This window comes from Pseudopodoces humilis, chromosome 4 (assembly GCF_049639895.1).
Source record: "Pseudopodoces humilis isolate 2021_Gansu_Grassland_sample_001 chromosome 4, ASM4963989v1, whole genome shotgun sequence".
Classification (NCBI taxonomy): Eukaryota; Metazoa; Chordata; class Aves; order Passeriformes; family Paridae; genus Pseudopodoces; species Pseudopodoces humilis.
The window spans coordinates 49,521,966-49,546,825 of NC_142203.1; the positions used below are offsets into that span (position 1 = coordinate 49,521,966).

Consider the following 24,860-nt stretch of genomic DNA (forward strand, 5'->3'; position numbering starts at 1 on the left):
GTTCATCTGTATGTTTGTGTAGCTTCTATTGAATTCTTTCACTCTTTGGATTAAATGCTCTGTGAGTTCCAAGACACAGAAGTGTCCTTTGAATCATAGGATCACAAGGTATTTTATGTTGGAAGGACCTGCTGGAGGTCATTTTGTCAAACCACCTGTTCAAAAGGGTTACCTTCAGCATCAGATGAGGTTGCACAGAGCCCTGTTCTACTGAATTTAGAAAAATTCAGAGCATGAATACTTTGTAATCACAAAACCTGCTCCAATTCCTGTATCCTCTGTGTTTTTCTTTTTCCTTACAGGCAGTGAGAATTCATAACTTGTGACTTCTGTCTATTGTTCTTCCGATGTGTACCTCTAAGGAAAGTTTGGTTCCATCTTCTCTGTAATCCCCCTGCAGGCAGGTGAAGAGCTTGCTTCTAATCTCCAGTGTCAACAAAAACTGCTGTCCTAGCTCTTCCTCCTCATGTGCTCCATCCTCCTGACTTTCTCATGCCTCTGCACAGCCTTGTTCTAGTATGTGTTGGAAAGTCCAAAACCGAACACAGTACAGCTGTGTCATGGGTGGATTGATGCACTGCACTTGTAATAGAGATGTAACAATGTGGTTTTTGGTCTAAACCAGTTATTGAACAAAGTTTCATAGTAAATGTGACAGGGGTTTTATTAGATTCGATGGAAAAGAGCTCTTAAGTGTTTTCTGCACAAAGGACAGGCAGAGCTATCAGAGATTGTGCTGTTGAGTCATCAGGTTCAGAAAGGACCCTGCTGCTTTCTAAACTTCTTTCATGAGGGGAGGTCATGCAGCTACATCCAGACTTAGTCCCAGAGCTGGTCACTCTGGGAGCTGGTCACTTTATGTCACTTAGGCAGGATTTCAAAACTTAGGATCCTGTTGATCACCTTCCAAAGATCTGTTACAACAAGGAATCTCTCAGCCTTGAGGATTAACCTTGAAAAATGTCCCTGCTCAAAGGGAGATCCTGGCTGCAGCCTGTTGTCCCATGGGAAAGCTCAACGAGCCCTGGGCTGTCCTTTGTTTGTGGAGGAGGATGGTTGACTTACACAGCTGTATTTGGGGTTTCCTCATACTCAACTTGCCCTTGCCTGTTGAACAAGAATTATGGACCTTGGCTGCTGAGCAAGAGTTATGGCCCTGAACTATTGTATCTATCAGTCAGATGCACCACAAACATCACTGGTGGCCATTGCTTGAGCAGAAATGGGGGAAGTGAGGGCACACCATCACATGCAGACATAGCCTTAGAAATGCCAAATAGACGGGGAAAGTTTTCTTTCCTTCTCCTGCTAGTCTGCACCCTTTAGTCATTCCAGATACAGAAGATCTAGGCTCTATGTAATCTGGAAATTAATATCCAGGTTTGGAAAAAAATTGGTTTTTTTTCTTCTCAGCTAATGGAAGATTTTTATAGCTTGCTGATGTAATGAAATGTGGATAGCAGTTTACAACAGACCACGAGATGGTGCTAGAGATGGACTTCAAGGAGCTGTACAATAGCAGCCCCTGTGTCTTTTTTCTGGGCACCAGCTAGCCCATGTAATTTGCCAGAAGCAATGAAGGGAGGGGATGGTAGAGAATCTTCTTCTCTGCAGTCTCTTTCTATAAACAGCAAATATGAGGAGTCACATTTAAAGCACAAAAACTATGATTTCTTTGGTTAGACAAATTATGAATAAGCAGAATCAAACCAAAATGACACTAAAATAATGTCTGTTTATATATATCTTCAAAATTAATACCATGTATATATAAAAGTAGCATCACTTAAGGCAGAGTACTCTTCTGTTAAGTCATATGGGAATTACAAGACACGCATGTATTGTATTTACTGTGATGGCACCCTGACCACATCATTCTATCTAAGTAAAAAGAACCCTTGGCATAAGATTGTGAGTGCAAGGTGAGAATTTAACACCAGGGAAGAGGCATAAATGAGTCGTTCTACTGAGACATTGTGTTACTGAAGATAATGAAACTGCATAGTTTGGATTGCTTACAAGTTTTAGCATAATCGCAATTGCACCAATGGGAGATTAAGATTTGTTTAGACTGTAGAGACATTCAGTGTCTACTGAATGTTGAACAAGAATTATGGACCTTGGCTGCTGAGCAAGAGTTATGGCCCTGAACTATTGTATCTGTCAGTCAGATGCACCACAAACATCACTGGTGGCCATTGCTTGAGCAGAAATGGGGAAATGAGGGCACACCATCACACGCAGACATAGCCTTTAAAATGCCAAATAGATGCAAGAAAATTACAATTTCTAATTCTAATTTCTAGTCCTTTTGGCTCCCTGTAATGAAGGGAGTGTATGTAACACAGAGAAGGATCACCTACTTCACAGTTATTGTAGTTCTTCTCACAGGTTTTATTGTAGAAAGTCACAAATATGGTCAAAATACTGGAAGCTATATATGAAGAATACTTGCGTTACATTGGTCTAAGCAAACAAAATGCAGTACTTTATTTAAGGCACAGCTTTAGAAGGGCAGAAATACAAGAGCAAAATATATATTATTATTTTAATAATTATCACATCTGTTAAATGAAAGTTAAAGAATACCATATTAGTTTTGACAGAAAAATACTAATATTTCATATTAAAATGTTAGACACATTGGATTTTTTTAATTGCAAAGTATTAGCAGCTATATTATCCTAAAAGGCTAACTGGCTTTCATTTTGTATTTTAAAATAAAATTTCTATGTGATTTCCACCTCACATAATAAAAACTTATTTGCCACACACAAACTAACTTAGGTTAGTGGAAATTGGAAAATGTCCAGTTTGAAGAGATTTTATGGTCAGAATAAGACTCCAGCAAAGATTAGGATAGAGAATTTTTTAACTTGCTTTACTAAGTAGATTTAGAGTTACAAAGTTGCCTGACTTTACTGTGTTTTATGAGAAAAGGAGTCCAATGACATTACTATCTCAGATATAAAATCTGAAATTTCATGAAATTGCCACTTCTGTTTTCCATAAGGGCTTATTTTCCCTTGAATTGTTAAAAAAAATTAAGATGGAAGATGGCAAAAGTACAAAATTCTGCATATAACCATAACTTAAATTTTAACTATAAAACAGACTCAAATTTAGCTGAGATAAATGTTACTTTTGTGGTGATATCAGCAATGCTGATTTCATTCATTGCTTTGTACAAGCTTTATGGTGACTTGTCATATTTTCATCAGCTTTCCATCTAGCTCATTCTGTAATTTAGTGAGGTGATTACACTACCAAGAATAGATGTATGACTATGAAGTGTTAGTGTATCAGATAGTGAAATTAACATGACTGAATCTATTTCTTGTGCTGAAATAACTTGATTCTAGTGTGATAAATGCTGAGATTAATATCTAGAGTTTTGGAGTTTTTTCTTCATGCTAACTTTATTAAAAACTTGGCAGGTCCAGAAGTTTTAAGTATTATTTAGAAAATACTTAAAAGCTCTCTTCAATGAGCATAATCAACATAAAGAGTTTTGCTATTTGAAGAATACAACAAGCAAGCTGTGAAATCTCTTAAGGTCTCACAGACCTTTGGAGTTTAGTTTACAGCAGAAAATTGCCTTATTGCAATGTGCATTGGTGTGATCAACTGACTGACAATAGGATTCCTATTTCAGGTGTGCATTGTTTATTGTACTTACACAGGACTAATCCTACAAGTGTTGTGTTATCTTGTAGGCTGTTTTGTTGCAGCTAGGCAGCAGTCTCTTGGCATAGATGTGTCATGTCTAGAATTTATACACATACAGTCTCAAATTACTTACATCACAGAAAATTGCTACTAAATCAGAGTGGAATTCCATGTACAGCAATGAAGAACCAGATCTTTAACACCTAGTGATCCTGATAACTTTCAGGTTGTTTTCTCAAGTATTTCAAATATGCTTTGCAGGGTATAGTCTATGGGCATTTAAGCGTCAACATCTTCCATTTAACACTGACAGACCCTGTTGTTCAAAGGTAGGTACCCTTATGTCTCCTCCAGTGTACTCCACCACATAAGCACCTAGTGTTTATTTTATTCAGTAATTTTGAACATTATTATTTTTCTGATGTTGTTCTGCACTCTGCTTTGCAGAACACACGATTGCATTTCCCTCTATGACTCAAAAGTGGAAGCCAATATGTCAGAGCAATTTTCTGCTGTGTTTGCAGGCATCTGTTATGGCCTGTCAGTTCAATGTGTCTCCTTCCCTCTGCCTGCACATTGCACATCTGATGCTCTGTATACATCTTTTTCGAGAGGTGCCATGCTGGAGAGATGCTGAAATTGCATAATGGACTATATGGGCTGACTTGGTGCTGTCTTCCAGCTTCCAGCATCTTCCCTTATCCCCAGACAGACTCAAGACACCTTTTCTACCTCTTTCTCAAAGTCAGTCAGTCAGGATTTGCACATAGGCATTTAACAACTTCTGAAAGTTTTCTTGTCATATTCAGGTGAACTTATAAGAGACAGTTTTTAAAAAGTAAAATGTTTACCACATGGAGAACTAATAGTACATTTTATGATTATATATGTTCCTTATTGTTGCCATCTTTGACATATCCCCTGTATATTTTCCCACACCAGAATATTTTGTTTCCTTAAAAACATAATTGTGTAGGTTGGACTCAGAGATTGATCAGTTACTAAATTTTTCAATTCCTCTTTTGCTATTAAATGTAGAGAAATAAAGGAAGTTGGTGACTTAGAGATTATGAAAATGTAAGTATTTATCTCAAACAGAAATTAGTTGATATCAAACTTCCTCATCTTCTTAGGAGGCGTACTGCCTCTGAAAGGTAGGCAAGTTACTTTTCCTGTAAATATGACACCCTGAAGTAAAAATTTTTGTCCTCGTTGGGCTCTTTGTTTTCCAGCTTGCGAATATCAAGTGAGTTGTTGTTCACACACAGATAGTAACTTCTGTCTTCATAGCATTGGAACTGCACTGAATCTCCTTGGTAATGCATGATGAAAAAGTTATTATCTTCACTCAGCTATGGAAATACACAAAGTGAAAAACACATTATATTTCTAATGCCATTCTATAATGTTAAATATGACAAAAAATCACAGATGTTGTTGGTTTGTTATATTTTATGTTTGTTATGCTTTTCTGCAGTGAGTCATATTTGCCGATTTTTAAATAAACCATAGGCAAAAACTAATCATTTTGGGATAGATTCTGTGATAGCTATGAATAAAATAATACCCACCTCCCAAAAAGACTGAGTAACACCAGACAAATAGGTGCATTCCTTTGCTTCACAAAAACACTGGCACAGTTTCCCTGTAGTCATTACTATAATTTAGGTTTTTTGTCTGGTTTTAGGCCTACCCTGTCAACTGCCACTAGCAATAAAATGTCAATCCACAGTTTTTCTTGCCTCTTTTGAAGTAAAATTAGAATGTTACAGTAGAAATTACTCTTAAACAACTGCTGTATTACCTATGGCTTTTTTGTATATCTCTGGTTTCCAATGCACTTTTTAAAAAAACATACATCTCTGGAGAAATAGCTATTGTCTAGAAAGCTCCTCTGTCTGTGCGTGTGTATGTGTTTGGGCTCACTAGGCACCTCAGGATGGGGATGGACAAATAGTTACAAAAATTCACGCCAGAGAGAGAGAGAGAGTATGTGCTGAAATCTGCAGAAACTGTTAAGTTTGGGGCACCAAAGGGCTGCTGAATCTGATCGTGGTCTCCAGCACTCCTCCAACACCTACCACAGGTTGTGTAATCCACATCACATCCAAGGGGGCAGTGGCTGCTGTAGTGGGACAAAGATTACAGAGAAGTGTGTGTGAACACAGCTGCTGAAACCAGGATCCCTGGGTGTGACAGGGCACAGCTGCTTGGACCCCACTGGGGTGTGGGTATGAGCCCCTGCTCCTGCCTGTGTGCACTGAGCAATGGAGTAACTGAGAAAACTGTGTAAATGGTTATCTGATGCTAACAGTGTAAGACATTAATTAATAGAAGGTTGAGATTTGTGTTTCCACCAACTTACCCTCCTGCCAGAGAGCAGGAAATTTATAGTATCTTTTGGGAAAGACTGAACATACCATAATCAAATTATTTAAAATTTCCCTTTGAGTGAACTCATTGAACATTCATATTCTGCCCATGAGACAGTTCTACAACTCTGACTAGTCTGCTGTGTTATCATTGCTTAAGGGGACCTCTAAAAGGAAACGGAATTCTTGAGGGAAAGCAGGAGCACATTTAAGGGTACCAAGCTTGCTGGATATTACAGCATTGGCAATAACCACCTTTTGACAGAAGGAGCAATGTGTCCTTTCAGCCCATATGACAACAGGAGATGGAAATAAAATGTCCTGCAGTTATTGCAGAATACCTCAAGGAAATTTGAGTATATACCTTCTGTTATCAGCAAAGCTATAATGGGAAGCATTGTGTTGTGATCAACTCAATGTAACAACAGTGTATCTGCAGCTTCAATCAAAGAAGTCTGTTTTAAAAAATACTATGAAGATAGTTGAAGAAAATTTGTCTTTGGGAAACAAATACCTTCTAGGGACTCAGAATTGTAAAAAGTAAACATAAAAGGAATAGGAATGTTTGGTGAAAGTAAACCAGTAGAAGAAAGGAGAGAGATTCATACGTACAATGTAGAGATTCATGCTAGAGCAAGGGAGATTCCAGTGGGATCTTGTAAAGCAAAAATTACATACTTGCAAAAGCAGATTGAGATCCAGAAATTTAAAAAATATGCTGCTGTACCTGCATAAAATGATGGAAAATTAGATGGAAAACTGTCACAGGAAAATTATTTGGAGAATGACATTATGTGACTGGGAGACGAAACATCATTAGGGCTGGGAGGTGCAGCAGGTTATTAAAGAACAAAATTTTTTGCAAGAAATCATTTAAGATGTGATTTTCTATTATGACCTATAAAGAAGGATGATGAAAAAACCTGGAGAACTGCCATATAAAGTTCCTCCTGACAACAGTTTCTACAGTAGCAGTCAAGACAATTTGCAAGTTCCAAGAAACAAGCTACTTATTTTTAGTTACAATCTGATAATTTGTTTTCCATTGCATTAAATGAGGAACCAATTTAAAGTTTAGGTTTCACATTTAATGACAAAAATTACACTTTTATTCATGTCCCACAAGTGATTCACAATGCACTTGAAATAGAATACATATGCTCATGCTGGAAATGTGATACAAATATTGTCTTTGGAGGGTAAAGAAAACATGTCAGTGATGGGAACTGAAAGAGATGTGAGTAGTAAAGTTTTAAAATAAATAGACTCAAAATTATATAAAGGCGATCACATATGACACAATGAGCATTACTCCAAGCTAGGGTCAAGTTCTGTACCTAACTTAGGAAGAAACTAGAAGATAAAAAGGAATGGATTTGAAGGCCAGCAGAAAACAGAACATCTTGTGTTGTTATGATAAGTTACACAAAGAGGTATAGAGCACACTGCAATCTACATTTGCCTCAGATTAAGCAAGGAAATGATCAAAGAGATATGAGTCATAAAATGATGATGCAACCAGTAAAACTGAGCTGCCACCTTGATTGCATTGAAGAAGCTAAGGACCCTGGAAGGCATTATGTGGATGCTAAATGCAAAATGCAAGCAGGGGACAGAGACTGTGTGAAACTAGGTCACACAAGCAACTCACTCTGGCCTGAGAAAGCAAAAGAAAGAATCCAAACAGTCCTTGGTAAAGCACAACAATCTTTGCAGGTGTTGTTTAGGAAACAGTCAAGGAAGGGGTGGTGTTCCACTTATCCCATAATGAGTTGTTTTAATGACCAATGAGAGTTTTACCTCTCAGACCTTCTTGAATATGTCTATAAAAGAAGAACTAGAATAATTAACTTTGCTCTCTTGGACAATGAAGCTAAAAGAGTCATGTTGTGCTTCTTGCCATTCCTAATATAATGCGACAGCATTACAAATTAGTTATGTGGTTTGTGGCTAAAACAGGGTTGATGACACACCAGCGAAAATTTTGGCTGCTGTTGTGCAGTGCATGCAACATCATGAGCTCCTGTGTCTTCCCACTCAGCCTCAGTGCTGGGATGGGGAAGAAGGCTGGGACAGAACACAGCTGGGACAGCTGTCTCAGAGTGGTCAAAAGGATACCGTACGCCATGTGATGTCATGGCCAGTCATAAAGCCTGGTGTAAAGGATGGAGAATGTGGGTGTATGCTTAGAGAAGACTAGTGCTTAGAGACTGGCTGTGCATTGGTCTGTTTATGGGGGGAGATGAGCAAGTGCTTTTGCATCACTTGTGGCTTTTTCTGACCTTCACATGTTTTACTTTTGAGTTTTTTCTTAAAAGTTTTCTTACTTTTGCTATTCTGTAATAAATGGATATTGTGATGGTTGCTCTTATGAATGTTAAATATATGTTACAAGGCTAAAAGAAGTTCTGTTAAGATCTGGTGTTTTTTCATACAAATTTTGTCATGTTGAAAGTTGATCTCTGACCATTGGGCAAGTCAAAGCAAGAAGGACTGCACAGACTCTGAGAGGCAGGATGAAGGAGGAGCCAGGTCAGAAGAGTGACATATGCATGAGTGTGGGGAGGGTTGGCTTAATAGGGGGTTGGCTTGTCAATAGCAGATATAAGGATTGTTATGGGTGTGGGTGGTGTGCCCCTGGCTGCACCTAAGCACCCAGCACTGTTTCTTTTTCCTTGTTCAGTCCCGTGTTGTGGTTCGATAAAACTTTTGAAATTTTAAGAAGGGAGGTGTTGTTTCTCACGTATTCTCTCCCCTGTCCACTGGCAGGGAATGGATCTGCATGAACATCTGGGGCAGGGGCTTGGAAGCTGGCTGGAGCAACACACCTCAGTGTATTTTTTTCCCACAGATGTCCTGACAAATGGTAGGGCTGTTCTTCCAGCCCTGGGTCAGTCAGCTCTGGGTGTACCGGACATCCCTCCACTGAAAGTAAATTTTGACCTGCACACTGCTGCCACAGTGATCAAGAAAAATGTTTTGGCAATATCAGCTGTAGCATTCACTCTGCCACCTTTTATTCCATTCATACTGAAGGTGCAGGGTCTCTGATACAGCAGCCTTCAATGATGGTGTGACTTTGTTCAGCCCAGAACAGTTCACTTTCACCCACCATCAAACTTCTACACTGGCCATACGTGACTACTGAAGGGTGAATGAGGCTTGCAGATCCCTCCTTGGCTTTTCAATAGATGAATCACCTTCTGGAGCAAAAAAACCCAATAATCCTCAAGCTGCATGCCAAAAAGGACTGTGCTCACACCAGCCTGCTGCCAAGCACAGTAAAGATGGCATTGTCACTAGTTACAAGGTCAAAACTTCGGAACCAAGGCATCTTGGTGAGCCACACCAAAATTTACCTGTTTAGAATTTATTTTGGCCTACTTAACTGGAGTAAAAAGTAAGTCTATTAATAAAGTCTTTCATGATTGCATAGCCTCTGGTATAATCTCTCTGTTATCTACCTTCATCAAACTACTCAGTAAAACAGAGAGGACTGTGGAATAAAAACTGTTACAGTTCTCAATAGAACTTTTACAGCTGCAGTCCTTCAGGTCCCAGTCCACCCACGCTGGAGTATTCCCATCAGAATTTTGGGAAATGCTATCCAGATACAATCACCTAATAACCTTGCATTATCCAGCAAGATAATGCTTGAAGAGAAGCAGCCAGATCCAGAAATTGAGATGGTTGAATTCTATCTTCAGTATTCTTTTAAGAAAATGTGTTAATTTGTGGAGATTTGAAATGGAGGGAAAACTGAGTGTTACTAGTACTTAAGAAAAGCTGAGAGGGTAAAGAATGCATCTTTGAAAGTCTGAGGGTAGTAATGGGTCAAGAATAGTAAAATATTATGATTGAAGAGAAGTTACACTAAAGTGAAATACTATATATATGTACTGAAGAAGATGTGTATTTCTTAGATAACCATTATATACCCACTAATTTCTGTGTGCACTTCTGGAAGAGTAAAAAAAAAGAAACAGCAAAAATTGACACATAACTAATGCAAATGGTAAAATGAGAGCTGTCTTGCCTACTGGGAGAATTATCCGCAAGGGGTGGGGGAACTGGGAAAACCTTTTAAGTGGAGGATCTAAAGGAAAATACTGTTCTGTAGCTGAGATCATTCTGTTGTGTGGTTAACTGCATTTTCTTTTATGATATTATTAATTATGATAAGCATGCTCTATTACAGAGTGAAAATAATCACAGATGTAAGTAAATGTTTTTGAGTGAACCACTGGCTTCTCCACTGCTGCTCTGGCTGGGATGCTGCCACTTTGTGAACTGTGTGAAGCCATAGCTGTGTCTACAGTGCAGTTTTCCATTCCTACCACAACAGCATTGCAATAAGTATTGGTTGTCACCTGTGCTGCCTTTCTGACTTAATTCCCAATCAGAACCAGATCTTATTGTAAACTATTACTTGCTGTAATTAAAAAAAAAATCTATTGTTATTACAACATAATTAATATTTTTGATTAAATTTAATAAAAGATGTTTCAATTAATATTGATTGTGAACCATGTTTTGATAGCCTTGGTTACAGATATTAATGTTTACACCACTATGTGCACCTATTCCTGATATATGTATATATATAATTGGGTCCAAAGATTCTCATGTTTCTGCTAATTCTACTGGCAGTCTTCAAATAGAAAGAAGGAAATGTCTGTCTTCAAGATCTACTATTCAAAGCTAGAAGAATAAATATCACATTTCAGCCCTGCATAGCTTTGTCATTATCTATGAGAAGTATTTCTCCACCTCAGTGCACTACTCCCACGCCCTCTCATCCTAAGGACAATGCAGGCATTATTCATCACACTAGAAATTATTTACTGGTCGGTTCACTCATTTTAGAAGATTTATTAAGAATCTCATGATTCAGAGTTGCCTCTGAATCTTGCCTCTTTGCCCTACTGGATATGATTCAAGTGCAGGCTTCTGATTTCTCCTCATACAAATAAGTAACAATTTTTCTTCCCTTTCTTAGTATCAGCAAGAAATGACGATGAACAGATAATTTTCTGTCTTGTTAGGTAATGAATGGGCTTCCAGAAAGAATTTTTTCATTTTAGCTATGTTTAAAAACCCAAAGTGATATATAGGTCTCTACAGGCAATTGTTACTGCTCTTTCCAGATGTCTCCCAAAATTTGCAGGAATAAAGACATTAAGTCTCTGTGAACAGCTCCACAGAAAATGCATGTATTTTTATGTTAAAAAAGTGTATGAAATAAAAAAGTGTATTAAATATAATTTGCAAGATTCAATATGACTGTGATACTTTACAGCATACAAGGAGAGGACTAAAAGTTGCATTAAAAATATCCTAAGCTTTATTGCTTTCTCCTTCTCTGTTGAGCCAAGGAATATTAGTGGCAGATGGGTAACTCAGCTGAGCTTAAACTGAAGGACGCACTTAGATTTTCCAGGCCCAGAAGACAGGAGATTTTTTCAATAATTATTAGTAGTGTAGCTCATACCTTTTGGAAAACATTTCAGATAGACTTCAATTTACCAGAACTGGTAATTCAATACTTTCTGATTTAGGAGAAAGGTTATCATTTTAGAAATTTTGGGCTGGGAATTTCAGGTTTTCAGGGTTTTACAGTCCCTCTTATGAAGTTCTGAAACTACCTGGGTCCAAATAACTCTAATTTTGCCTATTGAAATTGGAAAGATTGTCTTTTCAGTTGCATAATAAACCCACAGGGCTACAATCCTAATAAAAATTATTACTAGTCACATTTCCTTAGTTTTGCATTTTCTGTAGGGTATAATGTCTATTATCCTAAAGTTTAGATATCCCAAAGAGCAACTAATTTCCTTCATGTGCCCACTAAGTTTTATCAATTCTATCTAGAGAAGAGCCAACAAAACCAAGTTTTGTCACAAAAAACATGATAAGAAACCACCCAGCTATCTGTATTTCTGTCCACAATGCATTACTACTGATTTATAATCATCTGATGATAAGAAATTCAGTCTGAAAATATGACATGGCTTTATTACTACTTCCCAGAAGTTTATGACTGATGGATTCATTGGTTCTTAAAACATCATAACTTTTGTAATCTGATCCTTATAGATCTGCTAATATACTCATCCAGATTTTCTGCATCTAAGAATTTGTACCAGATAAAATCTACTATGTATCTCCCTCCATTTTGTATAAGCATAGTAATACAGGAAACATATCCACCTTCCATGTTTTAATTGAAAGTCAGATATTTTGCCTGGAGATTGAAGGATGTAGTCATAAATACAAGTCAAGGGAAATTTTCTTATTTTCCTTTTCTGATAAAAACACAAAAAAAACAGTTGAAAGAAAAGTAAGTAATTTGTCACTTAATGAGTAACAGGATTAATTTAGCTGCCTTTTTACACACCAGTATTTGCATACACAGTCTCACACACAGGTGTGATTTAATCATGATTCTATACCTGTTTAAAGTCAGGATCTTCATGGTTGCATGTTTTCATATTGCATCTCTCCACTGAAGGACAATCTGGCTCTGAACAGGATGCTTTTAAGACCTGTATTTACAACACACAGACTTGTTAATTTTGTAATTAATTTGGCAATTTTTTCTTAATATTTTGATTTTTAAACCCATCAAATGTGGCATTAATTCTAAAGGAAGCAATATTTTGTTTTGAAGTTCATTTATTATTAAATTAAAATAACCAAAATCAATATCAGTTAAATTTAATTATGAAATTAACAAATTCTTGGAAAACTTCCATTAATATATTCCTCTTTTATCATTTGCAATGCAAAAAAAAATGGGTTGAAAGCAAATACTCAAGACAGTCCTTCAAACTGTGTAATGCCCAGTTCTATTTAGAAATGCAGCCCTGATTGAACCATATTGTACCAAGATACCTAAACTTTATCCCAGACAAGAAGCCTTGTCCTGTTCCATACAAAAATCCCTGTTGAGATTAAGGAAATTACTCGTATTAGGCTGGAAAAAGAAAGGTCCATGATCTTTCCAAGGTTTTTACACATCTGGTGGACCAAAAAACCCATATAATTTATGTCTCTTACCGCATAGATTACCTTAGAAAAATTCAGGAAATAGATTTTATGGAGAGTCATTTGTGAGTTAAAAACAAATGAAAAGCATTGAAGACTTTTTGAGGAAGCACTTGGTGTTTTACACCATCATGCATGACTGACATTAGATAAAGGGTTATTTTTTATCTCAACATTCCTGCGTAAACAGAGCTTCTTGGACCTTTGCTCTGTTTCAGACGGTAAATTGCGACATAGCATTCTTCCTCACGCAGATTTTAGCAATGGTTATAATCCCTCGCAGAGTAAGACTAATCTTGCCATCTCTTCGTTTCAGAAACAAACCACTACAAGGCTGGATAAAATGGGAATGCTTAGACACCAGATGGCAAATGTTCCAAACAGGATGTTCAGCTGTGTTTTCTTTTCATCAAATTCCTTATCTCATGATGTGGGTTCATTGGAAGAAAATAATTTCCATCTTAAACTCATCTCTTTCCAAGGCAAGATTCCTGCTTTTTACTCCCCTCTTATTTTCCTGTATGTTTTCTGGCTAAGAAGCTGCCTCTTCCTCCACAGAGAGTGGACTCCAACATTCCTGACTGTCTTGTAGTGGCATTAGTGAACTAGCCAACCCAAAAATTTTTGCAATAACCTTCTCTGAGTATTACCCAAGAAAGAATAAAAGGACATACTTGGATGTTATGAAATGTGGAAGGTAGTAAATAAAGTGAATTTGAAAGGATCTGGGGGAAATTGTCTTATAGTAAGAGAGCACCTATAAGTTATAAATAAAATAAACAACTTCTTACCTTCAGAGAGAGATGCTTCTTACCCTTGCACAACAGGACAAATTCATTTAGCTTTGATCTCTGTGTGAGGATCACCAAATTTTTAGAATCTGTTTTACACAGAGGAGAATATTGTAATAATATGAGTATCACTTTATAAAATGAAGAAGAGCTGAATATGCTCTACAAAGAGAAAACATCATTTATAGGCATAGGAATAGAAATAAACACAATCACTCTTGATACCATTCTCTTGTCTAGTATTTAAAACCTGTGACTTTGTAAGACTTTAAATTTGCCATATATATAGTTTATTTCTCTACTTTTATGATCAATGTATGAAATATCAGTTATACATTACTACACATCATATGAACTACAGAGGCATATGTAGTAGTAGAAAAAATGTGTAATAAACATGCTTATGGTGTACACCTGACTTTATACGTGCCAATATGGAAAATGTAGCATTTTTTCCCTTTTGTTTTCTGCATGTTTTTAGATCAAAATCCTTCTACTATCAGAATTGTGGATCCATTGTATTAATTCAATTTTTGAGCTAATTATGTTTTTTCAGCTACAGGAAGTAAGACAATATCAATAATATCGGACATTCTTCAGCCTAATAAACTGACAATGTTCATTGTTACCTTCTCGTACTTCAGGGCCTCAGCAAAAAGGAAATAAATTAAGGTACCCTTTGCCAACAGACACAGCACACAAGAGCATTACCTAGCAAAACCCATGACATTAATGACTACTCAGTGATGCTATACCTATCTGACTGGCTTACAAACTTACTTCAAGAATTACCATTTGTGCTTTTAGAAGTAACTCAAGTGTACCATTTAAGGCTAAAAATATAAAAGAAAGTGGCAGCTGATCTTTATGTTTAACAACACAGCAACTGAATACAAATTTAAAAGATATTAGATTATTATGCACTAACACTTGCAGTTAAGGAGTCTGTAGTTTTTTTACACATTACCAAAGGTATTTTTTAGCCTCGGAAGGGTATTCAGGATTAGCAGAAGGTATTCATCCTGCTTGACTGATTTTATCTGCTGTTTGCTCTGATTTTTGTTGCCTTAGCTTTCCTTTATTGAAATGCTTTTGTATTATTCTTCTGAAGGAATTTTTCTGAGGCAGCTGTAGTATGAAAATAGCATAAAGATCCTTGTTAAAAGTTGAGAAAAACTCTCTAGCCTAAACTGAGTATGCTTTATTCAGCTTACTTGACTATTCAGATAAATATGGTAGACTGTAGGTCTACGATTCTATCATTGTTATTACTGCTTGTGACATCACCTTAGATTGCCTCAACTGCAATTGTCCAATTTCAGTTATAGCATTTAAGAGACACAAGCCAAGAGTTTTTCCTCTTGAACGCAGGAGTGACAACAAAAGAGGTATGCAGGAGTCCATCCAGTTGAACAGGGACATCCATCAACATGACTTACATCCTAACTATTCTTGTCCATCTCCATCTGTAGAATTTATTGTGACTTGCTTATACATTGTTTAGTCTGAGCAAGTCCAAACTTACTCAGCCCAACTTCGTCTATCTAAAAGATGTGACAAGTGGTCTATCAGGCATCCAGAGAATGGCAAGGAAAGTAAGGAACCTTTCCATGATTGTATTTCACTTTCCATGGTATGTTTTCACTTTCTGATGGCTTTCAAATTAATTACCTTGTTTCTCTAGTCATTAAAACCTTACCAGAGTCTAAGGGGCAATTTTAAAATTCATGCAAAGAAAATGGCTTGAAATTATATGAATTAAATAACTTCTTGCTTGGGATATCCCTAAAATACAAAGCTTTGGGATTTGGGAGGACATCAGTATTTTTATACTGTTCCCTAGAAATCCTCATTTGTCCCTTCTTCAAGGTGCAGTACTGGACCAGATGGATATTTGCTCACATTGGTTACAGGAGCCCTTGAGGACTGGAATTAGAGTGTATTTTTCTTCCACTGTAATACCTGAACTAATATATCTTTAATTTTTACAATCATTTCTCAAGTGTAAAATATGAAAGTTCCAAAAGTGTGCCTTCTCTTTCTTCATATTGATTTCTTTTTGGTTCTCCTTTCCTGCTGAAACAGGCCTTTGCTATTTAAGACTCATACGCCAGCAATGGAACACCTACACTTTTCTACAAAAAAAAATGGTATGTTCCAGTTTGTATACAATATATTCCCTTATATACATTCATGTTCAGTCCAAGCCACTACTCCTAATTTACAAATTTTGTAACGTTGAAGATTTCTTTTTATGGAACACAAAAAGGTCATTTTATTTTCAGACCTGTTCAGTAACCTGAGCGAAGTGAAAAATCCGATATATTACTTCTAATGTCAAGTCTATGTGTAAAATACTACTACCTTCTTTTCCTACTTTCAAATGTATCTTCAAAACCAGACCCTAACAAAGAGATGATACCTTTTTTCCCCACAAGACGCTTACCAGTAACTGCTGCTTCACTCCTTGTGAACACGCTTAACCACGCAATATCTAAAACAGAGGTATTTAACAAATATGTGGAATTAGAGAGCTACATTCCTCAGATTTAGAAATAATACAAGTAATTTAAAGAATTGTTTTGAAACATAACCTGAAAAGGAGTGTGTAATAGCAACAGATATCAGATTTCTTTTCTTGAGGGTCTCTGAATTCATTTAGCCCTGGAAGGCTGTACAATTAGACTTGTGGACAGGTACACTGAAGCCTGAATGCTGAGCCTAAAAACTGTATTGATTGCTTAATTATCTTTTGCGACAGAGAATGAGATATAAGAGGTTGGTGACCATCTGCAAAGCCTAGTATGATATTAAAGAGGAGCCTGAAGTGCTTTGGCAGGGAAGGTGAGTACCCTAATAAGAAACGTATGGGATTGGAAGGGAAAAGATAACAAGTAGCAGGTGGTTTCTGGCTTTTCTAATATGAGCCTGAATCCCACAGCCAGTCAGCTGGGGAAAACATCACCCACTTCAGGTAAAAATGTCACAAATTACAACTGGTTGCTAATATTAATTTGTCTTAACTGTATCACGAATATATGTCTGTGGTGCTTGTGTGCACAAGAATATTACACAACATTTCCTTTTTTTTTTTTTTGTCTTCTAGGACTATCACTTCTGCATCAGGCTTGTCAGGTTGTGTATCTGTTCACAAACTTCTTCCACTGTTCATCTATACAGGTTTTGGTTCTGTTCATAAATTAACATCAATAATTTTCCGAGTGACTTCAAAAATTTTAATGGAGTTATTGAAGAAATTATACTGAAAATAATACAAAACACACTTAAGTACACTATCAGTGTAGCTGTCATTATTCTCAATTTAATAGAATAAAAGTTTAAGTAATTCAATAGCTAACTTAGAGATTTTAACTTTTTCCTCTATTTTGGTTAAAAATAGGGTTTTTTTGACGGGTTTTTTTTTTCCTATTTTCACACCTCTGGAAATGGTACCATTCTAGAGTAACTGCATCATTCTAGAATAATTGTATTTGACAGACATTATTTAACTCTACCAAAATTATATCCTCTAACAAGTCTTTCCATGATGATAGTTATGATAACATCTTTGGTGTCAAATACAGAAGCCTCATTTAAGACAAAAGAGTTTGATGAAAAATTAAATAACCCCACAAATTCTAAAATATGCTCTATTCTCCATTTCACGTTTGTTCTTGTATTTTGCATTTGTTCTTGAGCATTACCTTTCCTTTCTCTCTCTTAGTGCTGTATGTCTAGACTACACACTAAGTCAAATGACCATGAACAATGTAATCTCATCATTTAAATATATATCATACCTACTGTAAATCAGGATAATCAGGATAGAAGTTTTCTTGTATCATTATCAATATTCATTAAGATTCAATATATTGTTATGTTTACAGAGAACAGGATCATAGAATCATTTAAGTTGGAAAAGCCCCTTGTTATCATTGCATACAACCATAATCTGACACTGCCAAGTACACCGTGTTCCTGATAACCACTTTCAAAAACCTATGTCCCTACAGGGGCAGAGACACAAACCCTTCCCTGGGCAGCCTGTTCCAAAGATTGGCAGCACTTGCAATAGAGAATTTTTTCCTAATAATTAATCTTCAGGCACAGCCTGAAGCCATTTCCCCTCATCCTGTCTCTCGTAACCTGGCAGAAGAGGCTGACCCCCGCCTGGATACACCCTCCTGTCAGGCGGCTGTGGAGAGTGATAAGTGCCCCCCTGAGCCTCCTTTTCTCCAGGCTAAAAACCCCCAGCTGCCTCTGCTGCTCCTCACAGGACTTGTGCTCCAAACCCTTCACCAGGTCCACTGCCCTTCTCTGGACATGCTCCAGCACCCCTATGTCCTTCTTGGAGTGAGGGGCCCAGAGACACATGACACATAATAGTACATTTGAAAATGTCCTGTTTTCCATACTATAGAAATATACAAACAGTTGGTGAGTTTTGGCACTTAAAGAACAGTACCTTCATGGGATTGTGAATCCTTGGTACATATTTCGTGATGACCATCTTCATCTATATCAAAATGCACGGTTTTTGAATCTTCAGTTAGGATATAACATTTCACTGTTTTTCGCAGACTAAACACTAGTAAGAAATGAGTTATAATTAATTTTACTATCAACAGAGAAATTACAACATTACATTGGAAAAAGATCAAGTGCATATTTTTAAACAATCTTTACTTGATAATCTATGTATATTTGAACTATGAGCAGTATAGCAAATGTATACTAGAAGTTACCAAGTGGGCTTAAGCAACTGTTTTGAGGGTTTGGTGCTGGTGTGAAGAAGGAAGATAAATATTTCTTTGCTTAGAAGGTTATGTCAGCTAACAGAAAAGATCCATCTCAACCTTTCAGAGAGATAACATGTGAAAACTTGAGTTTGACAAAATAGATTCCAACCCAAGATCCTGAGGAATAGTCCAAGAAAGAAGGATGGTGGACAGCATGCAATGTGTTGAAAAAGACTAAAGACTAATGGGGACAGGATGAATTTGAACGTGGGAGAGTGGGTCTGCATTTGCATTTGGCTGGTGAACAAGCAGACTTAGAGTAGCCAATGGAATTCTGTGGAAAGCCTGAGCCAAAGGAAGGCTGTTTACAGAACTCTTTGAATGGAGAGATATGAAAAATAAAGTTGTAAGTTTCATTATGAAGAAAAGAAGAGATAAAGTAGGGATTGTTTCTCTGCATACTGTTTATAGACTAGTTTCCTGTATTTCATAGGTAACTACTTGTCTGTTTCCCAATTTTGCACTTTGAATTTTGGATCCAGGTATAAACAGGACTTTTAGGTTAGAGTGCTTATGGCTACCTAAAATAGCAGCATTTAGTTTGGGGATCAGACATCTCATACTGAAAATAAAACAAAAAATCCCAGGTCTTTCTAGCTAAAAGTTTCCATGAGGAAAATTGTTCCCTTTCATTCCTGAACACAACTGTGTTGTTCTGGATATCAGAAGGATGAATGTCCAGACACTTGGATATTAGACACCTCCAGAATAACACTATGAGGCAGAATTTTGATTATGTTCAGCTGAACATTGTTTTACTGGAAGAGGTTTGATACTTTGAAGTGCAGTTAAGACATTTCTGAGATCACACAGACCTCTGGGGCATGCTGCAAGATAAAATCTCCTGTCTTTGCCAGAATGATTAGGCAAGCAAAACAATAGGATACACAGAATGCATCAGCAGTGGCATAATGTTCTAGCAATGTTTGACTTCATCAAATATCTCATTTTATAATGAAATATCTCCTCTGAAACCTCTGTATTTAGGCAAATGTTTTGAAAAAATTGTATTGTTGCCAAGAAGCTTTCTTTCCACCCTGTTTGGGCTGAGCAGAAATTCTGCACACACAATGAGACAGAAGGATGATGCACATTCTGACCACCAGAGTCACACCCTCCAGAATTGGCAGGTTCTGTGTTGGACCTTTGATTACATGCATAGCTTGTTTATGGCTAGACAAAGGTTTCCTCTTTAAAGGCTGCTGGCAATCAGGCTTCCAGAAAAAAAGATGGGTTGTTCTAAAAAGCAACAGGACAACAACTACAATAATCAATACAGAAAACCTTTTAAAAATTTTATAATGATGTAGTAGGAATATAGTAGGAATATAGTAAGAATTCTATTTGCAACTAGAATTGCAAGAACTAGTACAGTGCCCAAACTAAAATGATTGGCAGGTCCACTTACATAATTCACTCATTTCCAGGGAGATACATTTGTACTTCAGGAATTACTGGCCTGAACGTGATGGTGTGAAAAATGTCAGTATTTTAAGGAGTATTTCTGTTCTGGTTATTTTAAAGGTAGCTTTTGTGATCTATTTTACACCAAATGTTGTTATTTTGGCAGAATTATAGAAAAGCTGTTCCATGTGCTTAATTTCATTGGAATTTTCTTTGAATTAGAATATTCTTTTCAAGATTACAAACATACCTGTCACTCAGGTAAGAGTTACCTGGCTTTCCAGGAGTTGTTCTCATATGTTCAAGCAGAAATTTCTTCTTCACAGGCTGCCTTCTCTGGCGAGGCATTTGATACGGCTTTATACGGCCTGAGCGGAGCAGCATTGCATAGGCACTGGAGAAATGCTGCTGCTGATGATCTCAGTTGACTTCCTTTCTGAGTCCTAAAGTAGGAGTTGGAATTTGTCACAAGACTTTGTGTTTCCATTGAGAAACAACTGTTCAAATATAATTTTGATAAATGTTAATGGAAGTTGATGATTTGATGATTTTGATGTTTGACTGCTTGCATGACCCAAGCCTTTGTCTTGGATAGCCAAAACACTGTGTTTCCAGTGATCATAAATCAGTTAACTATCTAAATTTCCACTAAGATGCATGCTAACATGGATAACACAGTTGTGTTGAAGGAATGTATTTTGAAAGACTTCTCCTTAGATGAGATACAAGAAGTGTTTGTTTGTCTTCAGTTTATGTTTGTCAATCATAGCTAGCTACATTTTGCTGAGTTGGAAAATCTCATTCATTTTGTGAATACAGTCTAAGATAATTGTCAAAGTATTCATAAGTGATTGAAAATTATGCAAACTTCAAATCAGCATAATCTGACTCTCAGAGGTATATGCAGGTATATTGCAATCTTAAACCAAGGTTCAGGAAATCTTGCCTTAGAAATGAGGACTGGAATTTGGAAATTTGAGGAATATATTGTAGTTTTTAAGGAATATCAGTTAGCTTAGATTCCTGAAGGAGAGGCTGATGTCTAAGAAAGTGAACTACTTTGATGGTGAAACCACCCAGGCAGTAACTAAGGTATCCTGAAGTTGCAAGCTAAATCACTGCATTTCAGAAAAGCTAAGAATTTTATTTTGATTTAAAGAAAGGGAAACTGAGATTCTGAAGTCTACATGCTCTCCTGAAGTCACCTGTTTATGACAAGTGTCTATGGCAAGTGCAGACCAAGAAAAACAATGAGCTTCAATTCTGCCTGGTATCCTGGTGAATGAAGCTTGTCAAGATGGGTACAATTTTAGCCCCATGTGGCTTTCAACAGAGTAACTAAATATCTATCAGATCAGAGAGATCACAGCTCTGACACAAGTGTTATGGCTTGTAAATTCACCCAAGGGAGGGGTAGGGCAGTTTTGTTTTCTCGTTTGGTTCACTTCCCTGATTCAAAACTTCATATTAATTTTGTATACACAATTAAAGATTTATGTCCCTGGCAATTCTCCTGTTCCTGGACTAAACGAGATAACTAAGGCTCTTATTCACTCTCTTCAACTCTAGTTATAACAACGTTCAGTTAGATCACTGAAAAGTGAAACACTTATTTTATGGGATTGCCCTTCCTTGTAAATAGGGCTCATATAATGAACAATAACTTGCAGTCAGGGGTAGAAAGAAGAGACTGGGTTTTCCTCATCTTGCTGAAACTGCTTTATCACTGAGCATTCTAAACAAACAAAAACATTTTTTGTGTTTTTTCACTAGAAACTCTGGAAACTTCCACCTGAATCGGACTCTGGTGTGTGTGGACAGTAATACCACCTTGTGGATCCTGAGAGATATAACCTTTAGGTGTTCATTAAAACTTTGCAAGGTCTATGAGGCTTAAAAACAGACAGTCACTTACTCAAATTTCCTTCTGAAAACAAGTATAATTCTAGTTTGGTTGCTCTTGATCAAAGTTCTGAAGATCCCAATTGCTGATTTTATCTATGTCAGAGTCTTGCACCAGCATTACTTACACTCAGAACAATAAGAAAAATAAAGGAGTTTTTTCTATGAAGGATTCCTGAAGAGGGCAGGCCAGTTCAAAGACATTTTCAGAAACATATTTAGGAAGTGGATTAATTCTTAAGAAACATTCTACAATGAATGATGGATAGGTAATCTTGATGTTATGAAGGACTACACTGAAATTTAACTATTTTGTCTTGTTAAAACAAGTAGAACGTAGAAAAGCCTGTGTTAGAACTTCACCTCTGTTGGCTCTCCAGAAGCCAATTAATTGTTCTCCAGAAAAATTAACGCTCCCCTACAATAAATAAAACAAGCTTTCACACCTTGAATTGCCTCTTATATTCCTTAAGACTGAGTGACATATAACTACTCCCATTTCAATAAACTTTTCCTGTCATTACATGTCGTTATATACATGTCACCTATGCTCACATTTTTCATTCTTTGTAATAGGTTTTTATGCTGTGTATATCTCCCTATGTTGATTTCTCTATCTTAATGTCTTTCATATATATTTCTTCAGTTTTTTTACCTGTTCTATATGTTATACATTGAAGAGGACTAGGACAAATTGGATATTGCTCTTGGCTGCAGGCCTGTCAACCATTGTTTTGGAATCTTGGCTCTGATTTGTTTCATTTTGCATCTAAACTAAGTATAAGGGAATTAAAGCTCTTTAAAATACTGAAACTAGCAGCGGTCTAACTACTCCTAACAAACTAATGAGTATGCCTGTGGCCAATGACAACAAGATCACACTAAAAGCAGAGGAAATTTGATTTTTTTTTCCTACTACAAAGACTACATGAATGCATTGATATGAAGACAGCAAAGAAAATCTGTTATACAATGGCCTCTCTTGCTCCTGTTGTGGTCTTGTTTGTTCTTAGCCATCATTCTCTCTTTCTTTTAACCCCAAGACACATGTGATAATAAAACTAAATTAAATAAAATTCAGTACATGAAAACAACATTTAGAATGTTGGAGTTAATTCATATGTTCCAAATATTATCTCATATTGTGTAAATAAATTCATAACAAGGTATGTCTAAGATACTTGCAGGGTCAGAACTGTTTTAGTTGAGAGTATTTGGTTGCAGCTGTCAGTCCTGCTAGCAAAGATAGAAATTCCTCCAAGTTTATTCCAATTTAACAGTGGATTAAAAAGAATTTTTGTCATCCTATGGCTAATAAAAAATAAGGTTATAGACTTTCAAAACAGAATTTACAAAATCTATCATCTAAACTAGACACAGGAATATATAAAAATGCACATAAACTAGATGAAGAAAGAGATTTCTTAAGAAAACTTTAAAGTCAACTGAAAAACATCATTATTTCATAGAATCTCAAAAAACATTTAGACAAACAGTCTGATAATATAATATTAAATTATTTAATCCTGATGTAATCTACCATTCTTGCTTACCTTATTTTGTGTATTTTTTTCTCTGTTGGGATACTTCTACTGAACAGAATGCTAGAAGGAGCTCTGTTACAGCCAATTTATTGCCTGAACAGAGGGCAGGAAGCCAAACCTCTGAATAAAACAAAAGTCTGACGCAGACCAATCTTCTAGATCTCTACTTTTATTTATACCGACATTCCAATGGTTGTAATTACTCCTGGAATTACAAGAGGGCTGGAAATTGTAGGAAAAAAACTTTTAAATGTCTGTTTCTGTAAGATGCCACAGAAACTTTTCTGCCTAGAACTGCATGCAAATTTTTAGCCTACATACATAGTTCTATGTATTCTATTCCTATATTTCATGTCACTAATATTGTTCTTGTTATCTGTCATTCTTCCAGGGCTGAGTCACATGCAGATACTGGGTTTATAGTAATATAGACACATTAAAAATAGGAGTGTAGCCTAGTTTCCATAGTTTCAGGGAGCTCAAAACAAATGTACTGCTTAAACATTTACCCAGCTATGAAACAGGCATCAGTGGGAATACTTGGACTGCTTGTGACATGAATGAACTGGTGAAAGTGGATGTGATACATTTCTTTGCCCATGAAACCCTGGTAATATCTATATATTGAATGCAGCACATTCAATTGGCCTAATCTATCTACCTATTTACATTTCTAATGTTTCACTCACCTATTGGTGAGTCCTCTCCATTCATATTATCTAACTTTTTTTTTTAATTAGTGAGCCTTGCATTTTTACAGGAGTGAATCACACTTTTATTTACCTCACTGAAATGATAAAAATTCTCTAAAAAGAATTACTCTGACTATTTTTCTTTTTGCCAAAGTTTTCATAAAATCAAGGAGCTACAGTTTTTATCTAGATTTTGTTCACTGTGTAAAGAAAGTTCTATGTTTTACCTGTGTTTGGTTTAGGAAAAGTGTTTTTTTAGTTTACTAAGCTCTCACCAGACACTGGTAATCTCACCGGACTTTATTAAAACATACATTTACTGACAAAGCAATGTGATACTTTGAAATATCAAGTCTTTGCCTATTACCCGAATAGTCTGCAAAATGTGGAAAAGTTTCTGAATGGCATGACCTAAGATTGTCCTTTCAGTACACAACTGTCCTGATTTTGTGTGAGATAGAGTTAATTTTTATGCTGGTATATGGTATAATGCTGTGGTTTAGATTTAGGATGAGAATAATATTGTTAACAGGCTGATGGGTGAACTGTTAAGCATTAAGACAAAGGTTTTCTGTTTCTCACATCACACCACCAGTGAGGAGGCTGGGAGACAGGAGTAGCCGGGAGGAGACACAGGTGA

At 36.5% G+C, this 24,860-nt stretch overlaps 1 protein-coding gene across 1 annotated transcript; it reads right to left on the reverse strand.

The window, feature by feature from the left end:
* Positions 1-2,433: 2,433 nt before the first annotated feature.
* LOC106628166 (uncharacterized) lies at positions 2,434-23,590 on the reverse strand. The gene is made up of 7 exons (XM_014252223.2): positions 23,538-23,590; positions 20,355-20,525; positions 18,345-18,467; positions 16,326-16,373; positions 13,880-13,968; positions 12,494-12,586; positions 2,434-5,021 (listed from the first exon to the last, which is right to left on the reverse strand). Exons 2-7 carry the CDS (start codon positions 20,464-20,466, stop codon positions 4,833-4,835), a joined length of 654 nt encoding a protein of 217 aa, XP_014107698.1. The 5' UTR covers positions 20,467-20,525; positions 23,538-23,590; the 3' UTR covers positions 2,434-4,832.
* Positions 23,591-24,860: the final 1,270 nt, after the last annotated feature.